General features: G+C 44.9%; 1 protein-coding gene across 1 annotated transcript; it reads left to right on the top strand.

The window, feature by feature from the left end:
• The first annotated feature begins 34 nt into the window (after positions 1 to 34).
• On the top strand, positions 35 to 25,705 carry VARS2 (valyl-tRNA synthetase 2, mitochondrial). The gene is made up of 30 exons (XM_066613483.1): positions 35 to 105; positions 3,057 to 3,434; positions 4,643 to 4,727; positions 5,035 to 5,135; positions 6,063 to 6,184; positions 6,824 to 6,890; positions 7,157 to 7,254; positions 8,294 to 8,375; positions 8,990 to 9,109; positions 9,191 to 9,302; positions 11,665 to 11,753; positions 12,109 to 12,199; positions 12,300 to 12,427; positions 13,486 to 13,589; positions 14,125 to 14,206; positions 14,474 to 14,550; positions 15,364 to 15,451; positions 15,553 to 15,661; positions 16,124 to 16,194; positions 18,123 to 18,248; positions 18,732 to 18,836; positions 19,997 to 20,065; positions 20,151 to 20,229; positions 20,909 to 21,036; positions 22,190 to 22,342; positions 22,839 to 23,048; positions 23,318 to 23,429; positions 23,904 to 24,085; positions 24,341 to 24,490; positions 25,019 to 25,705. The coding sequence occupies exons 2-30, from the start codon at positions 3,189 to 3,191 to the stop codon at positions 25,121 to 25,123; spliced, it is 3,291 nt and encodes a 1,096-aa protein (XP_066469580.1). The 5' UTR covers positions 35 to 105; positions 3,057 to 3,188; the 3' UTR covers positions 25,124 to 25,705.

Genomic DNA, 25,705 nt, shown 5'->3' with positions numbered 1-25,705 from the left:
GGACTCCGCTCCCGTCATGCCTTTCCAACGGCTGCTGCAGGGAAGGAGCCGGAGACTGGAGGTGGTGTGCATGTGCTGATGCGCTTTGCTGGCTCCCTTGGCCAGGTTGGTATCACCCAAGCAATGCGAGGGGGTGGCAGGCACGGGGTGCCTTCCAATGGGTGCATTTGGAGGTCAGCCCCAGACCCCTCTCTCCTCCTGGAAACGGTCTCTCTCTGGACCCCTCGTCTTGCGCAGGGAGCTGCACTCCCAGGCTCTGTCCCCAGCACCCAAAGTGGGAAGGGGTGAACATGGCTGGAGCAAGTGGCAAAGGGCCGGATCCTCTCCTGTTCCTGTGCCTTTAAGAGCTGGGTGCTAGGCTACAGTTCAGCTGTAGCCTGAAGCTCTGTCAGTGGCTGCATCCACATGGGAGGGGAAGCTTCAGTTGTGGGGTTTCTGTGGGTCCTGCTGTTGCTCTGCTAGGAGAAAAAACTATGCATACAGGTTTTTGCATATGATGCATACAGTGTGGGTAACCCTAGTGGTGCTTGAAGTGAGGAAAGAAGGTGGAAGTTCCGGGAGCCCCATTAGCAGTGCTTCAGGGCTGAGCAACCTGCATTTTGAACATGCAAAGGCCCATCTAGTGCAGTTTCCTGTATCTCAGAGTGGCCCACCAGATGCCTCAGGGAGCACACAAGACAACAAGAGACCTGCTCCTGGTGCCACTCCATTGTATCTGGCCTTCTAAGGAAGCTTACTTCTAAAACCAAGAGGTTGCACATACCTATCACAGCTTGTAACCTGTGATAGACTTTTCCTCCAGAAATTTGTCATATTCCCTTTTAACCAATTTTTGCCCAGCCCACAGGTGTACACATTTGGTCCCTGTTGCATATATGCAACGTTGGCCAGAAATTGCTTAAAGGTATCTAGGCCAGATTCCATCACCACATCCTGTGGCAAGGGGTTCCACAAGCTAATTACACACTGGGTAAAGAAATATTTTCTTCTGTCTGTTTACTTGCAAAGTACTTGCTTTTCTTCCATGAGCAACAGCTTCTCCCAGTAGGAAAGGCTGACAACTTACTGATTATTTACCTCCAAAAAAGAAACTTCCATGCTTACTGGATATCCTGGGAAGGAGAGGGCAGACTCACCATATTCACATGGAATATGATGGGCCAAATACTGTGCCCCTTAAACTGGCGATGTACCAGCCTCTGTTTCTTCCACTCCCTAGATTGGAAAGGGAAGAGGGGCGGAGCAAAGAGACTGTATGGAGGAGAGGAGAATGGTAGGCCATAGCAGGGCCAGCAAGCCCATCCATGAGGCTAACTGAACAAGCCACCTCAGGATCTGGTAGGTGGGGGGAACTCATCTCTATGTTCCTACTTGCCTCCACTGCTCCTTCCTAGATTGGAAAAGGAAGAGGGAGAAAGGGGAAATGTGGATAAGAACATAAGAACAGCCCCACTGGATCAGGCCATAGGCCCATCTAGTCCAGCTTCCTGTATCTCACAGCGGCCCACCAAATGCCCCAGGGAGCACACCAGATAACAAGAGACCTGCATCCTGGTGCCCTCCCTTGCATCTGGCATTCTGACATAGCCCATTTCTGAAATCAGGAGGTTGCACATACACATCATGGTGTGTAACCCGTAATGGATTTTTCCTCCAGAAACTTGTAGCATGAACATTGGTGAGTAGGAGGAGCAGAGGCTGGCACATCTAAGGAGGTAGCCTTTGACATGCCACCTCAGGCATCAGGAGCTCTTAGGCTGACTCTGCACTTTTTCTTCTGCTCCATATCACACTTATTTTTCCAATCCAGGGAGTGGTAACAGGAGGGGCAGCAGAGGTGAATGGGTGGATAGAAAGGGGTCTCCCCCCATCCAGGGCCTAGGAGAGGGGGGTAAAGGGGGTAATTTATACCTGGGCCCAGGGTCAAAAAGGGGGCCCAGGAGCCAAAGGAGGGGGCCCAGAAAGTTCCTAGGATCTTACATTTTCCTAACTGCTCAGACTTGTTGCCTGCACGGGATGATGGGGACACAACCACGACTGTGTGGCTGCAGCTACTGGCAAGCCATATCTGCTGGGCCCAGAAATGCATACATGACACTCCTTAACACAGTTTCATATCTGGGAGGAAACTGGCCTGCTACAGTGGTTCTTTGGCTTGTGGATCCGCTTGCTCTGAAGGGGTGTAGAGGAGCTCAGGAACACAGCTGCAAGTCTGCAGCTGCTGCAGAAGTTGGTTTTGGTCCACACAGGGCACTTTCCATTCTCGTGTGAGCCTAACTATGATGGTGCTAATTTTCTGCATGATTTTCTATATTTAAAAGAATATATAGAATATTTCTATATTTAAAAGAGAGACTTAGAGCCCAATCTGATGCATGTCTACTCAGAAGTAAGTCCCATTAGTGTCAGTGAGGCTTACACCAAGGAAAGTGTGAATAGGATTGGGTTGTTAGGAGTGTGCTTGGTTTTCTGTATTACTGTATCTAGCTGCCGATGCCACATGGTTGGGTAGACCTGGGCTCCAAACACTTTTCCAGCTATCTCCACCCTTCTCCCCCACCCTTCTCCTTGCCCCATTCTGCTTGCCCATAACCACCCTCACCTCCTCTGTTTCATCCCTCCCCTTTTGCAAAGGGGTCCAAAAGAAACTTTGTATCCCCTGATAAAATTCCTCTCAGAGGCCCTGCCCCTATCAGTTTGCTACCTGAGGTGACTGCCTTAGGGTCCAATCCTATCCAATTTTCTAGTGCCAGTGCAAGCATGCCAATGAGGCGTGCACTGCATCTTGTGGCAGGGAGGCAGTCATAGAGGCTTCCTCAAGGTATGGGAACATTTTTTCCCTTATTTTGGGGCTGCATTGCTGCTGCACTGGTGCTGGAAAGTTGGATAGGATTGGGCCCTTAGTTGGCCTCATGGATAGGCCACCCACTTGTGCTTCTTCCTTTTCTCAGTGAGGTAGGAAATGCCAAGCATTGACGAATAAACAGAGATTTCTGATACTGAAGCTACTGTCCGATCATGGTCTTATCTACTCTGTTTGGGTCTTGTCTTTGCAGGCTGCATCCATGGTCTGAGGAATGAAAAGAGAATGTGCTTCCACTAACTGTACATGATTGGTGCTTTTAGTGAGGGGCACCTTACTTCTTCCTCCACACACACATAAGAATTGACAGCATCTCCTTCCAAACATGCCATCAGCCAAACTTCATTTGGGTACCAGAAGAAACCTGTGTTCTCTCTGCCATCTACTTCTCCATGCTGAGAAGAGAGGCTGGGCTGTGCGTGGTGTCTGGAGATCTTATTCCCAAGCAGGCAAGCTGGATCCCAAGAGCCAGGTTGGGAAAATGACCCACCTGAAAAACAAAGCAGAGAAGCAGAAACGACAACGGGAGAGGCTGGAGTCCATTGAGGCCGGGCTGGCTGCTGGTATGAAGGTGAGGCAGTTTGTGGCAACAAGAAGGATTGATGATCGTGGGAGTGAAGAAGTAGGGTGGAGTAGCAGGGTGAAGCCAGAGACCTCATCACCATACAAGGTGATGAGGCGTATAGGATTTGGTGTAAAGGTTATTGCAATAGTGCATTGTTGGTGCACTTATGTAATACTCATGTAAGCATTCAAGAGGAAAGTAAGCAAATGAATTTAAGGTTGTGTAGGTAAGCAGTTGAAGTTAAGGTTAAACTTAGGTTGTAGATAGCTGTGTGCATGCCCACAGTGATTTTCAACCAGTGTGCCACATCACATTGGTATGCCACAGGAGCTTGGAGCATAGCCATTGAAAACTCGGTGAAAAACCCTTCCAGGTTCTGTGGCTCTGTTTCTAGGGCAACTATCTGTAGTAATGGCCTGTCCCTCTTCCTCTGCTGACAAAGCTGGTGGAGGAAGAGGGACAGACAGTTAGTATCTACGGACAGTTGTCTTAGAACAGAGCTATAGAACCTGGAAGAGTCTGCTGTAAGCTGGAAGTGATATCACAAGAGGTGAATACCATAGAGGTTGGTGTGCCGTGAGAAGAAAAACACTGAAAATCGCTGCACTTAAGGGACATTATTTTTGGTTGTGAACAAGCAACTTTTCAGCACTAGGCTTGCAATTCTTTCACAAACCACCTGTGTTACAGAAACTGTTTTGGTATGTCAGGATAGTATGGTGGTGCTAGTAGATTTAAACCTGGAAGATTCAGGTTCAAATCCCTGCTCAACCTTGAAGCTTTCAGGGTGACCTTGGGCCAGTCACTATGTCTCAGCCTAACCTACCTCATAAGATTGTTGTGAGGACAAAAAGGAAGGTAGGAACCAGGTGTACCACCCTGAGCTCCTTGAAGGAAGGGTGGTGTAAAAAATGTGAAAAATAAATAAATGTGGAGGGAATATCTATGAAGCTTGATCTATCTTCATCAGTATTGTATTGTGATGGGCAGTGTTCCTGTAAAGTGGAGTTTTGTACCAGCCCTGCTGCTTGGGAATCTTTTTATTGGGGAGAGTTTGGGATTGAATTAGGAACTGGTTGCATTGTGAGCATGTGCTCTATCATTCAGCTATGGGAGCTTCACTTTCTTTGCAGGAGGGCCCAGTGTTTGTGCTGTTTCCAGTTAAGTACTGATAATTATATAAATTTTCTTTTCTTTGTTCTTATTTTTCTCAGAAGGAGACTGGGTGCCAAGGCAAGAGTAAGGCCTTGAAAAACACAGTTCTATATGACATCCCAACTATAGCTGGACAAAAGAAAGGTACAGCAGGCAAATTCTTACTCCTTACATTTCCCAGAATCTGTTATATTTGGGGTGGGAAGGAACAAACACTCTCTCTCTCTCTCTCTCTCTCTCTCTCATGGCACCACCTTGCCACAGAAATATCCCTTTGTATGTGCTTGCCCTTTTATTCTGTTGCATTTTGTGTATTGTTATGGTTTATATTTGTATTTTAAGGGATTTTTGTATTTATGAGTTTAGCTGCCAGGCTGTAATTTACAGGAAAGTCAGGATATCAATCAGATCAGTAAAACATTAGTAATGTATATTTTAATCTTTTCCACAGATACAAGTGGACCACTGCCCACCTCTTATAGTCCACGTTATGTTGAAGCAGCTTGGTACACTTGGTGGGTGAAGGAGGGATTTTTTAAGCCAGAATACCAGGTAAAAAATTGTCCCTTTAGATAAATTATAGAAGATGCCATAAGCAAGTGAGCCGGAGATGATTCTCCCCTTAAGAGTTGATGGGTGGATGAGTGAATGAATGGAAGAAGAAGCAAAGATTTATAAAATTGTGCATGGTGTGGAGAAAATAATTTTTTTCCTCTCTCCATAATACTACAAATCAGAATTTTCCAATGAAATTAATTGGCAATAGATTCAGGACAGTCAAAAGATATATTTCTTCATATAATGCAGGATTGACTCTTGGAATTCTCTGCTCCAAAATGTGATGATGGCTGCTGTCTTGGTTGGCTTTGTAAGGAGATCAGACAGATTCTTGGAGGAGAGGTCTATCAATGGTGATAGCCATGGTTGTTGAAGGGAACCAAGGTGGTGAATGAGAGAGTTTCGAATATGAAGGTTATTGTTTATATTCTCCTGAACCCCCAAGCTGATGGTACCTCAAAGATGCTGCCTAGAGCAGTGTTTCTCAAACTATGGGTTGGGACCCACTAGGTGGGTCGTGAGCCATTTTCAGGTGGGTTTGCAATTCATTGCAATATTTTATTTTTAATATATTAGACTTGATACTACCATAGTATGTGATTGCATTTTGGGAAATGTTACAGACCTGTACTTTTAACAAGCTACCATGTATATTCTTTTAACAATGATAGTAAATGGGACTTACTCCTGGGTAAATGTGGGTAGGATTGCAGCCTAGGATAGTCAAAAATTTTCCTGCTTGATGATGTCACTTCTGGTCATGACATTGCTTCTGGTGAGTCCTGACAAGATTCTCATTCTAAGAAGTGGGTCCTGGTGCTAAATGTGTGAGAACCATTGGCCTAGAGCGCACTGGTTATCGGGGATTGTTCTGGACCTCAGGTAAAGCTGATTTCTTTTCCTGTTTCTCTTCTTCATCAGCATCAGTTGCCTCATCAGAAGTCAGAAACATTTTCCCTCTCCATCCCCCCACCTAACGTCACGGGGTCCCTACACCTGGGGCATGCCTTGACTGTGGCTATTGAAGATGCTTTAGTACGGTGGTAAGTTTGCCCCTCCAGATGCAGCCTAATCCACAGGAGGAGAAAACAGTTACTCATATAGCATTTGTCCTTTATCTATTTAGTTAAGAATTTATGTTCCATCTTTCATTGTTACCACTCTTTATACGTCCTGCACCTTAGAACACAGCTGCTTCTGTCCTTGAGATACAGAGTCTCACCTGTACATCCTGCCCATCCTCCACAGATTTCAGGGAGGCATGTACTGTTTCCCCCTTTTATTCTCACAATAGCCCTGTGAGTTAGGTCAGGCTGAGCGACAGTGGCAGGCCAAAGTCACCCATGGCTGTGGGATCTTTAACCCGGTCCCTAGTCTGATACACTTACCCTTATTGGTTTTTTGTAGCTTGTCACTATGTTTGACAGCCCTGCTTTAATTGGAGCACTAAGAATAGAATTGGGGACTGTTTCCATGCAAATGCATGCACTTTGTCATTGGGCTGTGGTTTCTCCCTTGGACACTATGGACAAATATTGGCAAAGCCTTTTTTCCTCTAGGGATACTAGTTCTGCTCTGACATCACATTGGCATATTCAGCTGGATGTGTTTGTGCATAAAAGGATACTTACTCACTTCTCAACTGCTGAATTCTGCATTTGTTTCTGATCAATGCATTACAGGAAGAGGATGCAAGGCTATAAGGTTCTTTGGGTCCCAGGTGCAGATCATGCTGGAATTGCCACTCAGGTGAGAACAACCAGTTCCAGCTAGTTCAAACATCTCTTTGTATTCTGACTCTTGCTATACTTCCTGTTTATTTCTTATAATATTCATAAACCACTTTTCCACAGTAAGGTGCCCACACTATTCACTTTTATAAATAGGTTAATTAAAACTCAGAACAATTTATTTTAAAAAACATGACAGAACAAGCAAGAGCTAAATGATCAGAGCAAGCAAGCAATTTATCATAAACCTCTGAATTCCCCTCAGTTCTTCTTTCATTTGGCCAGGCTGTAGTGGAAAGAAAGATCTGGAAGGAACGGGGAGCCTTGCGACAAGATCTCACACGAGAGGAGTTTCTGCAGGAAGTTTGGAACTGGAAGGAGGAGTGAGTATGCCTTAGGCTAGGGCTAAGCCCCTAAACTTTGTGTTAGAAGGGGCGATAATTCCAAACTCATGGATTAAGAAGTGGAAAGGGTACTTCTTATTTTGTGGGGAAAACACATTCAGGAAACCTACATGGCGTTTGCATCAAAACATGTACTTTATCCTTGAGAAATGCTGATTTCCTTGTGAGTTTTTGCACATTTGTTTTGGGCTTTGAAAAAATAATTCTTTGCAAAATTCACTTTCAGAGGAGGTCCACCAACTTCCCCTGCTGAACGTTTTCAAAACGGCTTTAAAAACTGACTCTTTTATTCTGACTTTTAATTGATTCTAAATAGCTTTGAGCCCAATCCTGTGGTCTGCGCCACACCTCCGCGGTGCAGACCACAATCGCAAACATGCTGTAAGGCACATTTGTGGGGCTTACCGCCGGGCTCCCACCAGAGGTGCTCAGCTCCGGCAGGCGTTGAGCCACCGCCTGGTGGGCACCCGAGTTCTGCAGCTCGGCGGTGCCTGCCACCGCCGGGCTGCGGAACATGGAATGGGGGTGTTCCCGGAGGTGGGGGGGAGGCGTTCCAGGAAGGGGAGAGGCGGTCCCGGGGGCATTCCTGGGGACGGGGGGGAGAAGTGGGTCTGCGGAGCCAAGCGAGATGCCACCACAGGGCAAAGGAGGCAAAGGTGTGTGTGACATTCAGTACCCCACCCAGATAAAAAATCTGTGGCTAAATAGGCTGCACCTTTATTTTAATTTTTAAAACTGGCATAAAATATTTTAAATAAACAAAAATAGTAAACAAGGAATCTGGAATGTTCATGAGACACACAGACCCTTCTTTGTCTACTATATTACATGGGTGTCAATGATATATTTTTTCCAGAACTTTCTATAAGAATTCAGATTGGTGAAATGTAGTAAAATCTTCTCTCTCCCTCCAAGGAAAGTGATTGTATCACAGCAGCAATAAAAAGCAAACAACTTGGTTTTCAGATTTAGTGAAAGAGGTTGCTCTTGGTTTTGTTTTTGTTTTCCCTGAGATCAGAAAAGGGAATGAAATATTCCAACAACTGAAGGTGATGGGAGCATCGTTGGACTGGGACAGAGTCTGTTTCACTATGGATTCAGTAAGTAACAAGAGAGATGAACACCTTTGTGTTCCAGGATTTCTTGGTTCTTTTTCCACAATTCAGAGTGGAAAGTGTCTTGGTTTTCGAGTCAGGCAGGGGCACCAAGGCTCCTAAATGCTGCTGTTTACTCTGTCTCTGCATTCCTGTGAGACCCTGAGCAACTTCCTTCATTTTTTTCACCCCACTAATATAGTATGGTTAGTACAGTTATTATTTTTTCTTAGTAGAACACACCTATTGCAGTCAATGGTGACTGTATTGATTCAATGGGAAATCCAGGTTCAAATCAGCAAAAAATTCCCTGAACAGACATGGTCTCTTGGCCTGCCCTGTAGGATTGTTGTGAAACTGAAATATTGCTCTGAACTCTTTGGAAGAAGGGCAAACTTTATTAAGTTATAAATAATAAAGAGTAGCAAACAGAATTGAGAAATAGTTCTGAAATATTGTTGGAAGTGAAGCAGGATTATTCTGTGTTGACCTTGTCATTAGGAGAGTGGCATGGAAGCTGGTAGCTATGAGTTCAATTCTGCTTTCACCTACAAAACATCTTTAGCCATAGTAATTATTTCCCTCCCACTGTTTTCATTTCCTGCCCTCCCCTTCCACAGGGCTTCTCCAAAGCTGTGACCGAAGCTTTTGTGCGACTGCACGAGCAGGGCCTGGTGTATCGGGAGAAACGCTTGGTGAACTGGTCATGTGCCCTGCGATCAGCTCTTTCTGACATTGAAGTAAGTGGGAGGAGGCTGGAGTCCTAGGAAGAATGGGAGAGTCTGGCACAGAGGTACCTCACAGCTTGTTTCTCTTGATAGGTGGAGAACAGGCAGCTTGGGGGCCGAACGGAGCTCTCTGTACCCGGATTCCAGGGCAAGGTGCCATTTGGGGTCTTGGTGACATTTGCCTACAAAGTGGAAGGAGAGGAGGGTGAGTTATTGTACCAAGCTAGTTGAAAAGAACGAATAAGGGATGAGGAAGGTTGGCAACAGCTTGGATTTGATTAGGCTGGTTATCATTATAGTTGGATTTTGCCCTTCCTCCAGCAGGCTCAGGACAACACATATTAGGGTTGGAAGGGGCTCAACCCTTTGGCCTCTCCTTATAGGACTGTGGGAGACTCCTGTCCAAAACTACCAGACTGGGTGGATTAATTGTCTGAAGACAGTTTCGTATATTCATGGGGTTTTGCCCACTTTTATCAAACCCTGGGAAGCATGTTAGGTTGAGAGATGGTGATTGTCCTAAGACAATTCAGGCTACAACCCTATGCATATTTACTTGGAAGAAGGTTCTATAAAATTCAATCCTATGAATGCCTATTCAGAAGCCACTGACCTATTAGGGCCCAATCCTATCCAACGCCATTGCAGCTGCAGTGCAGATTTATTTACTTATTTATTTATTTTAGTGTTGGTCATTAGGTCCCCACTCTGCCTTCACTGCCACCAACCAGCAAGATGGTTTCTAGCTGACTCAGCAGCAGCCAGCAGGAACAGAGGCTTAAATAGGGTACCTGGAGGAAGGGAATCCAGTCACAGCTTGCACAAGCCACAGGTGTTGGTTATTAGATCGGAGGTAAGAGAACAAATGGAAGGCCTCCATAACTGCCCCCCACCGCAGTAAGCAGCACACGCCCTGCTGGCACATTTGCATCAATGCTGGAAAGTTGGACATGATTGGGCCTTTATCATGCTTTGAGTCTGAGTCAGGATTTGAACCCGCATTTCCTGGGTCAAGATTCCATCCACTATCCTATGGTGCAGATTCTCAGCTGGTCTGAGCCAGACCAATTTTTTGGTAAAATTGGACACCTGTAAAACAACTAGCTAAGGAGAAATGCCTTCTGGAGCTCTCAAAAGTTTCAGTTTTAATCATGTTAAAAATGTATACTTATTCAAGATGGAAAACAAATAGTTATTTGTTGATTATGTGAAATATCTAGATATATTCTCTGGTTTGAAGTATGGTGCTGCCCAGTGACTGAATTATATGTGTCATTTATTTTCAGAATATATCCCTAGGCACTCAGCATTTTTGAAAGCAGCTGTTTGTCAGGAGCTAGTAAATAGTTTTGAAGCTGCAGCCGTAGGTACCTAACAGCTGTTCCTTGATCAAATGTAGAAGGCAACTTGTCTGCTGTTCTGAACAATGTACAGTCACGAGAGAATAAGGCCTGGTCTCTGCAGTTTCAATTATCCGCAGTTCTCCACGCTCTCGCCTAGCCCATTCCCTTCCGTTTTCTTCATTAAAAAGCAGGCAAGTTTCTTGCTTCTACAGATGCTACAAGAGGAACGCGACAAGCAGGCAGGCACCCTGTACCCTAGAGCAGGGGTCTCCAAACTTTTTGGCCAGAGGTTGGGGGTCAAACGTTTGGCATGGTGTGGAGGGCCGGAAAAAAATTTAAATATAAAATTTAAATAAATAAATTAGAGATGGAACTTAGATGAGTGAATAAATGAATGAATGGGCTCATTCATTCAACCTCCCTGGCCCTCAGAACACCCTTCAGACATGATCAGAGCTCAGTTCTAGTTATGTTCAGTTGAGTGGGCCAGAGGCTTTCAAGGGACAAGAGGTTTGCCGTGGGCCGGAAAGAGGCTTGCTGTGGGCCGCATCTGGCCCCCGGGCCAGGGTTTAGAGACCCCTACCCTAGAGGGACACAGTAAGAACATTAATAGGAAGCAAGAAGCATCCTGTTAACATTTGCTTAGTCTCTTTCCTCTAGTGTTCAGGCTGCCTGCCTGCCTGCCTGCCTGCATGTCATGTTCCTCTTGTAGTGTCTTACAAGCAAGAAACATGTCTGCTTGTTAGTGGGAAAAAATTGGAAGGTAATGAGCATGGGGGGTGTGAAGCATTGTACTTATAGGGTTCTTTCATATCTGTGGTTTCCGTATCCTTAGGAGGTGCCTGAAATGGATCCCCTACAGATACAGGGGGGTGCCTGTATTGGGTACTTCCTAGAGTGTGCTCTCAGTTTGTGTGGGACAACAGCAAGACCTGGCTAGTGTACTGTGTGAGAGTATGCCCTAGAATCTTTTGTAGTGCCCAGGATTTTGTAGCAGGCACTTTGACATGGAGAGGATTTTGTGAATGTAGAAAATTTGAAAATCACTGTAATTAAAAAAGAAAAAAGAAGCTTGTTAAGGTTAGGTAACTTTGGACAAATGTCAACAGCTGCCCCTCTTTTTCTCATATGCCTGTTTTCCTGCTTAAACTAAGTTTTACCCATGTGGATTCTGAATAAATAGCCCTCCTCTTTTTTTCCTCTGCTTTTCCTGACTGAGGGCAGATGAGGAACTTTCTGTGGCCACCACCCGCCCAGAGACCATGTTGGGAGATGTGGCTGTTGCTGTTCATCCTGATGACTCACGGTACACAGTAAGCCTCTTTCGCCTTATTCCCTTTTCTGTGTGAAAGGGGCTATTGGGATGGTTTATATGGCTCTGTATGCAGAAGGTCCCAGGTTCAAATCCACAGTTTCTCCAGTGAAGACTCTCAAGTGTCAAGGCTGGGAATGATCTCTGCCTGAGACCCTAGAGAACTGGAGCTAGAAGGGTTAAACAATAATGGGCTGGATATACTGCTTATGGTTAATAGTTGTGGGCTTAGAAATGGTGCTGGTGGCATGCTGTGACAGATTTTTTCATAGGAGAGAGTCAGAGACCTTTTTTATTACATTGAGAGACTCTGACTGCCGCAAGACCTGAGCCTGTTTTTTTTGGCTTTTTGCCAGCACCTTCAGGGCAAGAGACTTTGCCACCCATTCACTGGACATCTCCTTCCCATCATAACAGACTCCACAGTGGAGCAGGACTTGGGCACAGGTGAGCACTCCTCAGCCCTGCCCTATGGAAGCAAATGGTTGGTGTGGGGACCTCTTGTTCTTGGAAGTACTTCCCTTCATACTTTTGCCTCATCTTTCAGGGGCTGTGAAGGTGACTCCAGCGCACAGCCACGCCGACTATGAACTGGGTCGTGGGCATGGCCTGCCTTCTGTGTCCGTTATTGCAGAGGATGGCACTATGACCCCAGAGTGTGGGGAGTGGCTGCAGGTAAGAGAATCTTTTAAGGTGCCCCCCTCCAAACTAGTTGCATTTTGCAGGATCTGCTGCAGAACCTTCCATAACAAGCTGTTTAAGTTCATACCACACCTGGCAGTTTCTCCCTCTTGTAGGGTTGGTCTGAGGATGCAGATTTTGGGGCACTATTGAAGGAGAGGAAAATAGCAATTGTTTCATTATGATTATGTTTTTAACCAAATGGGATGTATGGTTTGGATTTTCTACCTCAGACACCAAAATGTCTTGGGCAGCACTTGCCAATTTTATTGGCCTCTGTGCACCTCTTATCTTCTGTTATTGGGCCACACTTCCGTTAGCCAACCCCAAACCTATTAATATCACCCCCTCCTCTTGAAGTGCCACAATACCTCCCATCATGACCAGGGTGATGAGCAGAATCCCATCAGTGGTTTGCTTTGTTTCTTTCTGCTCCAATTTTGATTCCGTGAACCAAAGTTCACTTTGGGGAAGTGAAATCTAGAAATGGGAAACTGAAGTCTAGACTCCTGTGTATCCTTTTACTTGGATTGTTGGCTAATTTTTTAATCTTTTTTTGCAAATTCTTTTTTTTCTTTGCCGAAAAACTTCACCCAACTGATTTTACAGTTCCAGAACCAGACTTATCCAGAGTTGTTTTTCTTTCTTTCTTGTGCAACTGCATCAAATGGATACACATGCATTCAATGTGTCTTACTAGCACAATTGCCTGGAAAATATCCCTCTCGCTCTTAGGTGCTTTTGTTCCCTGGTTGACTATGGTAATCCCAAAGCCCAAGTGTGTCTCTTCTGCCATCCCATCCCAAATGACACTGCTTACAGTTTGTAATTAGAAATCAATTATAATTTAGAAAAATCAAGTAGGCAAAAAATTAGGTCAATGAATTCTTAAGATTGTAAGAAGAGCCCTCATGGATCAGGTCAAAGCCCCACCTAGTTCAGCATCATGTTTCCATGAGTGACCAGAATTTGTTCAGTTTTATTTGAACTGATGCCGCATTAAGGTCAGAAATCTGTGACAGATTCCTGCTAAAAGGGGTGCTCTTTTCTAGGGACTGAATAGGTTCATGGCCAGAGAGAAGGTGTTGGCTGCTTTGAAGGAGAGAGGCCTCTATCGGGGTGCAAAGGAGCATCCTATGGTACTCCCCCTTTGCAGGTAAAGGCAGAGAAATTTAAAACACTGTTTTTTTCCCATTCTTCTCCACATCTCTCATTCCTTTTTCAGGTTTGTGTGTATTATTGGAAACATTTGGGATATATTTTGCTTGAATTTTTTGCTCTGAATCACACAGTCCTCTTTTAACAAGGACGGGATGCAGAAAGTTGTCAGGGTTAGAAAACAACCCGGGGAAATTTGGCCTGGATAATGTAGGGCCTAAGCTGTGTAAAATGCTGAATCACCAAGAGTCAGGTGAAAAGAGAGCTTGCTAATTGTAACAGGTGTTGAGCTAGCAGCAGGAGGAGGAGACACCACCCTTCCTAATTCACGCACAGTGATTTAAAAGGACTGCAAGAGCCCTCATGTGTGGGAAGGCAGGGGAGGCTGGTGGTCATGTATGTAGCACGTTGTGCTGTCTCTATTTTCTTTGCTATGCTGCTGTTATTTTCCGTTACCTTGTAAATACAGACTGAAATAATGAGGGATTTGTGTCTGAAGTGCTCTCTATTGCATCTGTATCTTTAATTCGCAGCCGCTCTGGGGATGTGATTGAAAATCTCTTGAAGAGCCAGTGGTTTGTTCGATGTGAGGCAATGGCTCAAAGGGCATTGGAGGTAACTTTTTAACTTTATTAGAATGATCCACTAAATCCCATTTTCTTTCTAGAAGAGGAAACAAGACTCTTAGTTCCAAGACCTGGGTGGCAGGTCTGCCTAATTTTGAGGAACCTTTAAACTTTGTAATGTGTTTGCAGTAGTGAAATTGCTAGAGATCTGTTGAGCATCTGACCCATTCTGAATTTAGAGGTTCACCATTTCAATCGAGATCTTGACATATCTTGCATTGAGTTAATCCATTTTGTCTCCCCCTTTTCTCCCAAGGCTGTGGAATCTGGATACTTGAAGTTCACTCCTAAATTTCATGAGAAAAAATGGAAGACTTGGCTCTCAAATACCAGGTGAGAGGAGGGCAACCATCCTTCTTTAATCAGCTGTATCCTTCTTGTCTTCTAAGCTTAGCTGCCTAACTTATGACTGGCCAGTTAGAACATGTGTTTTATTTTAATGCCTGTTTGCATTATCTGTGTTGGCACCTGCCCCTGTCTAAGGGGCCAGTCCTAACGAGTGTGTGCCATTGTACTTGGTACAAGTGTTACAATTGTACTTTGCCCTTCTCTCATCCTTCATGATGGCACACGTGGAATTATTCATTTTTTTCTTGCAATAACTCTGCTTGTTAGTTATGGCAAGAAGATAGTGCAGGTCTACGCATGTTACTGACTGAGGTGGCAGAATGGACTGCACCATGTCAGGCTGCAGGTGATGGGATTGCATTTTTTAAATGTTCCTCTTTGTCGAAACCATTAGCAAATAAAAGCTTACATAGCTGGTGCAAGGCTGCTGATGTGCTAGTTTTCAGTGGGTTTTCATATCTGGAAAACATTTTAACAATGATATCTTCAACCTGGAGATTGAAGTGGTACAGTTCCTTTTACCACCTTTGTCTTTTAGTATCACTTTCCATGTGTGTAGATTGTGGGCAGTGTCTTGTCCCAGCTACCAAATCTGCTAGAGTGGCTGAGTGGGGATTTGAATGTTGGTTTCTCTAGTCCAAGTCTAGAGTATGCTATCTACTCCTCCTCCCAAGCTCCCTAAGCAGAGGCTCCTGAGTGCTACTGCATGTCCTTTATCATTCGTAGGAGGCAGGCTTTGAGTCCCATTTTGAGATGATTTTGTTTGTAACATCCTAATGGTTTTATTTTGATTCTCAGTGATTGGTGTATTTCTCGCCAGTTGTGGTGGGGCCACCAGATTCCAGCCTATCGGGTCCTAATTTCTGGATCACCTAACATCGGAGAGGTAAGTGCCAACATAACTTATTGTAGATGGGATTGGAATCCCTGGTTTCTCCCAACCCCAGCTATAATGCAACCTGAATTTTACTTTTGTGTGTATTGCAGCAGGAGGAGGCTGATGGATTATGGGTAGTGGGCAGAACTGAAGAAGAAGCTCGGAGAAAAGCAGCAGGCATGCTGGGAAAATCAGTAGAAGCCCTGGAGCTTGTGAGAGGTGAAGCAGAAGCACAACTATTCACGCTTCTGGGAGAGAGGGAGGGAGGGTGGCAGTGTGTCTGGGTCAATACATGAACTGGTACTTGGACTGAATTCATAATGGACCATAATGACTTGCCTAGTATTATTTCCATTTCTTTTAGTTTTTAATTTATGTAGATTTTTTTCTTTCCAAAAATCAAAAGCCACCATAGAAGTTGCATACCATAGCTATTTTTAAAGCAAAAACAAACGTATTCCACACGAGTGTGTGTGTGTGAGTGTGTGTGTGTGTGTGTGTGAGAGAGAGAGAGAGAGATATCTTTGGGGTGGTGTGTGCATCCCTTGTAGCAGATCTTTGCTTGTCTCCTTTTATTTCCTCCATTTTCAGATCTTCTCCCAGCCCCTTAGCCTTATTTATTTTTTAACACAAGGGATTTTTTTTTAAATGGAAGATTTGCATTGCTTTTTCCTTTACCAGATGCGGATGTCTTAGATACTTGGTTCTCATCTGGTCTCTTCCCTTTTGCTGCATTGGGCTGGCCCCATAAGGTGAGTAGATTTGGGAGAAGTAGAACAGATAGCCTTTTCTTGAGTAGAGTAAAAACATTTTAAGCTCTCTAATGTCTCCTGCATAACTTTTGTCATGCAAATCTGTTTAACCTTCATAACACATAGAAAGATCACTTTTACTAAAACACTTTGTCCTGAAAGCACCCCATGAGCCAGGTCATTAGTCTTCCCCTTTTACACATGGGTAACTGAGCCTGAGAATGTGACTTGAGGTTTCCAGACATTGCCTTATCAATGAAGTGCTCTTGAAACCAGGATTCCAAGGTACATGGTAAGCACGCAGCTTCACTGCAATACTGTGATGTCTCGCTCCTGAGACTGATCCAGAGTCAAAAGGAAACTGACCTGGGTGGAGGAAATGGACTCTGTTAGACATCTAACTATCTAACAATGTCATGCCGATCTTTGAAAAGAGAAGGACAGGAGACCCAGACACTCACCTATAAGTCAACCCCACAGATAAGTCAAGGGCAGGTTTTGAGCCAGCAATCATGGAATTTTCTATGGCCCTTGGATAAGTTGGGGGTTAAACTTAGGGGGGTGTCTGACTATAGTTTTGTCTGATTTTACCTGAGGCCAGATTCTGAAAAATAACCTACCACTAATTGTCACCTAAGAACTGTAGTCTCTAATTTATTAAAAACATAGTGAAAGATCATAAGATACATTTTTATTCTTTATCAAATGCTGGTCTTCACAACCTTTTTGTAAACACTATCAGAGTAAGTGCACTATAAACTACATACCAGTAAAACAGTGGTTCCCAACCTGGTATTCATGTACTCCCAGGGACAGTCAACACGACCTTTAGGGGTACTTGAATGGAATAATGGCAGAAAAAGGCAGGGCCTGCTCCAGAATGCCTTGCAAGGACCAGCAAGGCAGGAAGGGAGGTAGCTAGCTGGCTGTGAAGGCCCCACGAATAGCTAGTTTTTGGTCATCAATTCATGTATGAACCAGTGATTGAAAACCAGCACAGTAAAAAAGCTGAAACATAATATGGAAAGTGATCCATCACCCAGAATTTCTCAGCACACTTCTGGTGCAAAACAGTGCAAAGGCAGAATCTTCTGTTCTTCAAACAGATAAAAAGAGAAAATATGTGATGAATACATGAAGTCTGGGCTTTCATATGGAGGAGATGCGGGCTTGTATTTTTAATGACAAACATTTTGCTAATATGAAGGGTACAATTTATGGAAATGGGCTGCCAAGGGATATGCAAGTGAAAAAGGTTGGGAACCACCATGAATCAAATCCACTTTTAAGGTGTCTGGCTCTACATACAATATACAACCCATAACACATAACTGAGAGTGTGCAATTCAATTCACAGCAGAGAGATGAGATATTTGCAACTCTTTTTACTCAGAAGTAGACCCACTGCTTTCCATGGGTGTTATTCTTAAGTAATGGTGCACTGAATTGTAGCCTGGGAAGGAGGATCCCATCTTGGTGTTTCAAAAAACAGACCTGCTTTGCAAGCATTTGCAAAGCAGAACCAGACTGCAGCAGAAGGAAGGAGAATAAAAGGTTAACTGACTGGAATGTCCCAGGAAAATTACTATAGTGAGGTGCCTGCGGTAGTTATGGCATCTTGCCTGGATGCCTTTAAGAGGGGTTTGGACAAATTTCTGGAGAAGTTCGTTACAGGTTACAAGTCATAGTAGGTATGTGCAAGCTCTTGGTTTTAGAGGCAGGCTGCCTCTGATTGCCAGATGCAGGGGAGGGCACCAGGACGCAGGTTGTGTCTGTTGTCGTGTGTGCTCCCTGAAGCATTTGGAGGACCACTGTGAGATACAGGAAGCTGGACTAGATGGGTCTTTGGCCTGATCCAGCAGGGCTCTTCTTATGTTCTTATCTGTAAGTCGTGATGATTTCAGGGCCATCTGTGTCTTCCTCCACAGACGGCTGACCTTCAGCAGTTCTATCCCAATAGCCTCTTGGAGACAGGAAGTGATCTTCTGTTCTTTTGGGTAGCCCGGATGGTGATGCTGGGAGAACAGCTCACTGGAGAACTTCCTTTCTCTCAGGTATATAGTTGCTGGAAATCCGGTATATCTGCTACCTAAGGGCATTGTGGGAGGATCTATGGGACTGACAGAAGTGAACCTAAATACTTAGCCACACTTATAACGTGCTTCTGGATCAGTGAGTTCCACCCTCTGACCTTGGGGTAGAATAAGAACTGAGTCCCTCCAGGGAAAAACAAAATGTTATCCCTTTCAATCTGCATCTTACTCATTTTGTTTTATTACTCATTACTCATTATTCATTGTTACCACAAATTAATGCATAATTATGTAATGAGTATTTCCAAGTGCAAATCCCATGAAAATCCATTGATAGGAATTTGTCCTGTGTGTCTGTACACTTTGGGTCCCTTTGGGGAGAAGGGTGGGGTATAAATAAAGTTTATTATTATTATTACACACCATGGCACATAATGTTGTGCAAGGGTGAGTGTGATTATGGGTCAAAGTCGAAGATAACTAGCAGAGCTGTCTGTCCTACAGGTTTTTCTTCACTCCATGGTCCGTGATGCCCATGGGAGGAAAATGAGTAAATCCCTTGGGAACGTGATTGACCCCCTACACGTTATTCAGGGGGCTTCCCTGCAGGTATTTCTTTTTCAAAGCGTTCAGCTCATGCTTTCCATTTTTCTCCTGCATACGTCGGCTCTCTTTCCTCAGCAACTTGCAACATTAAAGAAAAGTTCCTGCACTCGGAGTGTCAAACTAGGGATTTGCATGGGGATTGGTTTCCCTGTTGTCCTTTTCTTTTCCCCAAAGCAGTAATGAGGGGTTGGATTGAATTGTGTCCATGACCTGTTTTTTTTCCCTTTGGGGGGTTAACCCTTTCTTCCCATACTGATTTTCCCAGTGTAAATTGGCTCCCTTTCCTGGAGCTGTTATTAACTGAGGAGGGCACTCCATACAGCTACAAGTACCTGCATGTTTTAGCTGCAGAGGAAAATAGCAGCTCTGGGTGAGGGGCAGGACTTGCAAGTTGGTTCAGGGGGGAAGAAAGTCTATCAAATCACTGCATCAAAAACAGATGTTTTAGCTCAGGGCTGCTCAAACCCCGGCCTGGGAGTTGGATCTGGGATTTGGACAAATCTGGGGAATAGGGATGCTCTAGACCAGGGGTGCCCAAACCCCGGCCCTGGGGCCACTTGCGGCCCTCGAGGTCTCTCAATGCGGCCCTCAGGGAGCCCACAGTCTCCAATTAGCTCTGGCCCTCCAGAATTTTGTTGGAGCCCGCACTGGCCTGACACAACTGCTTTAAGTGTGAGGGCGACTGTTTGACCTCTCGCATGAGCTATGGGATGAGGGCTTCCTCCACAGCTTGCTGTTTCACATCTGTGATACAGTAGCAGCAGCAAAGGAAAGGCCAGCCTTGCTTTGTGCAAGGCCTTTTATAGGCCTTGAGCTATTGCAAGACCTTCATTCATTCATATAAGTTCATCTTTAATATATTCATTTATGTAAACTTATGTAAATGTATTCAAATTTTAAATGCGAATTAATTTCCCCCCTCGGCCCCCAACACATTGTCAGAGAGATGATGTGGCCCTCCTTCCAAAAACTTTGGACACCCCTGCTCTAGACAGTCGTGTTACGTGGCCTTCTGGGATGCCAGACAGCAGATGTGATGCCCAGAGCATCCCTATCCCCCAGTTGACGAGGACTCCGCATGTTCCACATGGTGCCTGGGCAGAATGGAAAGATGAGGTCCGAACAGGTTCTGAACAGATTCTGAATCTGCCTTCCCATTCCAGACCCTGCAAGAGAAGCTTCAAAGCAGCAACTTAGATCCACGGGAGATTGCCATTGCCATGGAAGGCCAGGTGCGTTCTGCTTTTCTCCCTGGCTTCATTTGTCTTGGTGGCTCCTGGCCACCCTCACTTCTGCCTTTACTCTGATCCTTTCCAGCGGCAAGATTTTCCAGAGGGCATTCCAGAATGTGGCACTGATGCACTGCGGTTCGCCCTCTGCTCCTATTGTGCACAAGGTGAGAAGAAACGGCATTGAGACCTTTCTGCTCCATGCCCTCCCCGGGGATGGGGTAGGGTGGGGTGGGGTGGGGACAGCAGTATCTGTAATGCAGCCATAAATTAAACAAAAAGAAGTGGCTGGTTAAAGGGAGCTGGAAACTTTTCCCTTCAAAGGACTCTGGTCACCAAATCTCCTGCTCTATAGTTTAGACTTGAGCAGTGGTAGAGGTGAGTTTACTCCGGTAATATTCAGCAATATGGTGTTTACCACTTTTGTATGACACCTTCTCGCCTCTGAATACTCACAGTAACCCTGCGAAGTAGGTTAGGCAGAGAGAGAGAGAGAATTGCCCATGACCAAATTTTAGGCTTGACCTTCCTAACTAAGTCAAAATTTGTCAAATCAAGCAACGACCCTGTCCCCTCCTGTGAAGTACCTATACTTATTGTAGTGTTATGTTCAATTGAATTTACTCTTAAATGAAGTGTTCATAGAATGGCTGTATGCACTTACCTGGGCATGTCCTATTGCAGTCGACTGCGAACATACCTTGATGCTGAAATGGGGAATTACTATAACATATTATACAGAGGGGTCTTTGGGTCTTCTTGGCTTCAGTTTGGTGTCCCAACTGGGTTGGGAGGGAATTGACTGACTCAGAAATCGAGATTTTCACAGGTACATCCTTGCCTTAGGTGACAGCATTAACCTTAATGTAGCTGCAGTAGAAACCGCAAATCGCTTCTGCAATAAAGTCTGGAATGCTTTAAAGTTCACCTTGGCAGCCCTGGGAGAAGGGTTTACCCCACTGCGTACAGAAGAGGTAAGTGGAAGATTGGAGGGGTGGCAGTGTAGAGGGGGTGAATATAGAGGATAACGTTGTCTTTCTTTGTAAGGGGCAAAACATTAAGGTAATTTGTGGTTAAATGGGCATTGAATAATTGGATATATCTTGGACATGAATAGTAATGCAGAGAAGTGGTAGGAATATTAGACGAGCCCCACTGGATCAGGCCAAGGGCCCATATAGTCCAGCTTCCTGTATCTCACAGTGTCCCACCAGATGTCTCTGGGAGCACGCAAGCATTCAGGGATGGGCTGCCTCTAAAACCCAGAGGTTGCAAACAGTCACCATGGCTTGCAACTTGTGAGGGACACTTCCTCTGTAAATCTGTCCCATCTCTTTTGAAAGCCCTCTAAGCCAGACACCATTATCACATCTTGTGGCATGAAGTTCCACATATCAATTACATATAAGTGCAGTGTAGGGTAGAGAAGCTACCCCCATGTGCTTCACAGTTCTGCCATCCAAGTTGCAGCTTTTATTTTGTTAGCCAAAAGTGAAAATAGTATGTTGCGCCCGTCTTTGTTGTTGTGGTCTTCTTCGTTGTCGTCTTTTCCTTCTAGCTCTATAGTTAGGGTTGTCAAGAAGCAAATTTTAAGAAGCCATCATATGGACAGGGATTGTCCTCCTCTTTTTTTTCCACCCCCAATATGGTATCTTTGTAAGCCTTGTGCAGATGTTATTAAAATGCATACATCAGTGTTTGGTTGGGGGAAGAAGGGCAGCACAAGTGCACTTTGGCAATCCCTGTGCATTCTTAATCACAGGGACGATCTTTGCCTCTTCAGAAAAATGCTCTCTTCAGGGAAAGTGCCAGGCTTGCTGGCATGTTGTTGCCCTTTCTCCTAATTTTACAAGGTTAATAACAACTGCTGAGGGCTAGGGAGATGGAAGTGTGTAGTTTTGCTGCCATCTATTGGTGTTGAGTGGCATTGCAAGAAAGCTGTACTGTACTTAGAACATAGAGTTAATGAGCAGTACAGTTCCTCAGTGCTGTCTCCCTGTCTTTATGAGCCCCTTTGGGACAAGAAACCATCTCATTCCTTTGTTGTGTCAGCTGCTTTGAGGACTGTTTTTGGTTGAAAAGCACAAGGGGACTTGGCGTACCTGTCTCTATTACTGCCTTCTTCAGGTCTTCGCCAGCTCCCCTATGGACAGGTGGATCCTCAGCCGTCTCTATCACACTGTAGAAGACTGTGCCCAGCAGTTTGAGGAATGTGAACTACACTCTGTTGCGTCTTCTGTTCATCTCTTCTGGCTGCACGATTTCTGTGACGTCTACTTGGTGAGCTTCCCATCACCTGCCGCTATGGCTTCTGAACCCCCTGGGAATATGATGAACTGGGCTGGATCTTAACCTAAGCAGTGAAAGCACATAGATCTAGATTAAGGGACAGGTGGGGACTTAGGGGGCTTTTATTGAGTTGTTTGCTGTTGATTTATCTGGTTCCATTTTCACTGTCATGTTTTTGGATGTTTAGATTGATTTGCTATTATTTTTTTACTAAGTGGTTTGTTAGATTTAATTTGTCACTTTTTTTTACTGAGTGTTCTTAAATTTCTGAGCCACCTTGCGCTTCCCTCATGGGATAAGTAAGGCAGGATATAAATGTTTTAAAATAAAATTATATGGATTGGGAGTTTTCTGTGAGCTTTTTATCATAGGCAGAGCTGAGTAAATATGCAATCATTATGGAGTTTGCTGATTCATAGAAGTGAGTCTCCAGGACTAAGCAGTTGCCCTAAATCATTGTAATATTACTGTCTCTCTTTATACACAGGAGTCAGTAAAACCTGTATTAAGGAGTGGGGATCCAGTTCGACTTCAATCCACCCGTCAGACCTTGTGCAGCTGTGTAGATCTGGCCCTGCGCCTCCTCTCTCCCTTCATGCCTTTTCTGACGGAGGAGCTGTGGCAGCGGCTACCAAAGATGGACTCCCAGGCCCCTCCCAGCATCTGTGTGGCCAGATACCCAAGCCCTGAACATCTGGTGAGTCCACTTCTGGGTTGAATTAACCTGGGGCTCTGGCATTCCAGAGAGAACTGTCTCTGGAATGGGACTGTCTTCCAGAGTCACTCAAGGTTCACTTATATATTTTCACAAGTTGACCTCATATGAAGTTTACCTTATCAAGCCATCACCGCCCTTTTTATTCTGAATTTCTCATAATGAATAAATTACAGTAAGTTATAGTATTTTCTGCTCTATGAGAAAAAATATATTTTTCAAGGGCATTTTTCTACTTGTTTTCCTTCCAGGCTCATTGGTGTCACCCTGAGGAAGAAGCAAACTTCCTCGTAGTACAGGAAGTTGTGAGAGTGGTACGCTCCTTGAGAGCAACGTATCAGCTTACCAAAGCACGACCAGCAGGTGAGGTCTGATGAACTATGGAAGATAATTTTGTTTGCTACTAAAATTGGAGAGTAAAGTCAACCTTGTGTGCCAGGAGAGGGGAACAACTCCCTGGTAAACTAGTCCTACCTAGTCCTTTTTGCATTGAGGGGGGCTGCCTTAAGTAGATAGCAGGGTATATCATACCCATGAGGCTGATATTCTGAGGCACCACTTAATGGTTGCTTAAATTGTGTTACTCTAAAATGGCAAATATGTTGTTGGCACAGGTTTGGCACCAAGTGATGTGGTGGTGGGGGGGATGGACACGGGGAAAGAGATGTTATCTTTTGAAAACTGCACTATCTCATTATTCACCTGGCTAGTGTAGGAAATTAGACTTCCTATCATGCACTGCACAGGATATAGTAGGTTTCTCTACCAGCACTAGCTGGTTGATTCTCTTGACCTCCTGAGGACAATCTGTATTTAAATCTTTCTTCCTGTCTCCAGTGTATCTGGTTTGCTCAGAACCAGTTTCCCATGGTGTATATGAGAAGTACCAGGAACCACTGCAGACTCTATCCTTGGCAGGGTCTCTGAGGATCCTCCATGATTCCGAAGGAACAGAGCCACCTGTAGATTGTGTGGCTGTAAGGACAAACGATCACACCAGCGTCTATGTGGCTCTACAGGTAAGGCTCCTAATTGGTAGACCTCTGGGTTTGAAGTCATGGTTCACAAGGCAAGTACAGAAAGATGGTATCTAGCTGAAATGTACTGAGGGAAAATTACAACTTTCGTTTATGTAATATGTACAGACCAGTGTAAGATGACCAGATTGGTTTATGCCTGAAAGGGCCATTGGTGGGGTGTAGTTGAAGACAGGCTCTCATCTTTTCGACTTCATCAAGCAGTAAACCTGACTGTCTGTTCTGCTTTTGTCTCAGGGGCTGGTAGACCCGCCCAAAGAGCTCCTCAAACTAGCATCTCGGCAACAGAAACTGGAGCGGCAGTTGTCAGACCTCACGGCACGAATTCAGGAGGCCAGATATCAGGAGCAGGTCTCCCTAAAAACCAAATCGGATCACCAGCAAAAGGTACTGGCTGCCATGAGGCAGAGGGAAGGATTTTCTTCCAGGGCCAGAAGATTGTGGAGAGCTATTTCTAAAATACTTTATTCTTTCAGAAAGAGGTTTTCTCTTTACATTTAGGCATTCAACAAAACAAAATCCTAATTGTTTCTCCTGTTCTTGAAGGAGGCTCTTATCCATAATGTGAGCTGGGGAGGGGATGTTGAGGAAACCATGTTTCCTGAGCACCCAGTTCACCTGTGAGGTAAAGGTACACTCAGGGATTTAATGCACTGCCCGACATATCACATGATGTCATTTCTGGGTTCTCCCCAGATGAGGGGCACTCATTTGAGGCAGAGCCTCCATAGGAGAAGGAACTGGGGGTGCGATATCACCAGTGCCTCCTCCATAACTGGGACAGAGCCTGAGGGGCAGTCACGTACCCCCTCAGACTCTGCCCTAGTTGTGCCTCTGGGTCCATAAGACTTCCTTCTCTCACCTACTGCAGTGCCTTATCCATCTCCTTATATAACCATCTTCTTTTCATCGCAGATTTCTTTGCTCCGTTCAGAGCTGGAGCGGATGGAACAGGCCATAGCGACCTTCCAGAAGATGACTGTAAGACAAGGATCATGTCCTGACAGAGCTGAGTCATGAGAGCTGGTAGAGTTAAACCAATACTGGGCAGCTGGATTATCTTCAAGACCCAGGAGAATGAACAGTGAAGTGAATGTTGGAAGGTCTCGAGACATCAGACTTTGTGATGGTGCTTGCCTGTGGCGGTCGGCGCACCAACTTGATTTGGAAACTAGAGGTCATTGATGCAGTAGAAGCATCAGTAGCTGCTATGCATCCCATCTCATAGAGCACCCACAGGAATGATTCTCTCACAGTGTTCAGCACTAACCTGTTCACTGCGCCAAGGTTTTGGACCGTAATGATGTGTAGTACCTTAATCGTGCAACTACTGGTCAACCACTGTATAGCTACACATCATCCTGGGTGCTGTAGGTTGGATCCTGTAAAATCTTGTCCATGCAATGTCCTCAGGGATACATTCACATGTTGGTTGGATCCTGGAAGCTCCTGCCAGGAAGCTGTATCTTACAGTTGCCTAGTTTTCACATTAAATTCTCTTTGTGAATGCCCTCTCCCCACATCTGACCCTATTCTAGGGTGCATCGTTTGGAGGAGATTTTGAACTTGTTGCCTCATCAATTAATAAAAAGACTGGCTGAA

This window comes from Tiliqua scincoides, chromosome 2 (genome assembly GCF_035046505.1).
Source record: "Tiliqua scincoides isolate rTilSci1 chromosome 2, rTilSci1.hap2, whole genome shotgun sequence".
NCBI lineage: Eukaryota > Metazoa > Chordata > Lepidosauria > Squamata > Scincidae > Tiliqua > Tiliqua scincoides.
Note: the sequence above shows the minus strand (reverse complement) of the source record. Positions and strands in the feature narration are given on the sequence as shown.

What these genes read in the sequence shown, in the direction of transcription:
- VARS2 (XM_066613483.1), top strand. Translation starts at nt 3,189, where the DNA reads ATGCCATCAGCCAAACTTCATTTGGGTACCAGAAGAAACCTGTGTTCT. An exon ending in ATGGTACTCCCCCTTTGCAG is followed by an intron (nt 13,590 to 14,124) that starts GTAAAGGCAGAG and finishes TTTAATTCGCAG; the next exon opens with CCGCTCTGGGGATGTGATTG. An exon ending in CATTGGGCTGGCCCCATAAG is followed by an intron (nt 16,195 to 18,122) that starts GTGAGTAGATTT and finishes CTTCCTCCACAG; the next exon opens with ACGGCTGACCTTCAGCAGTT.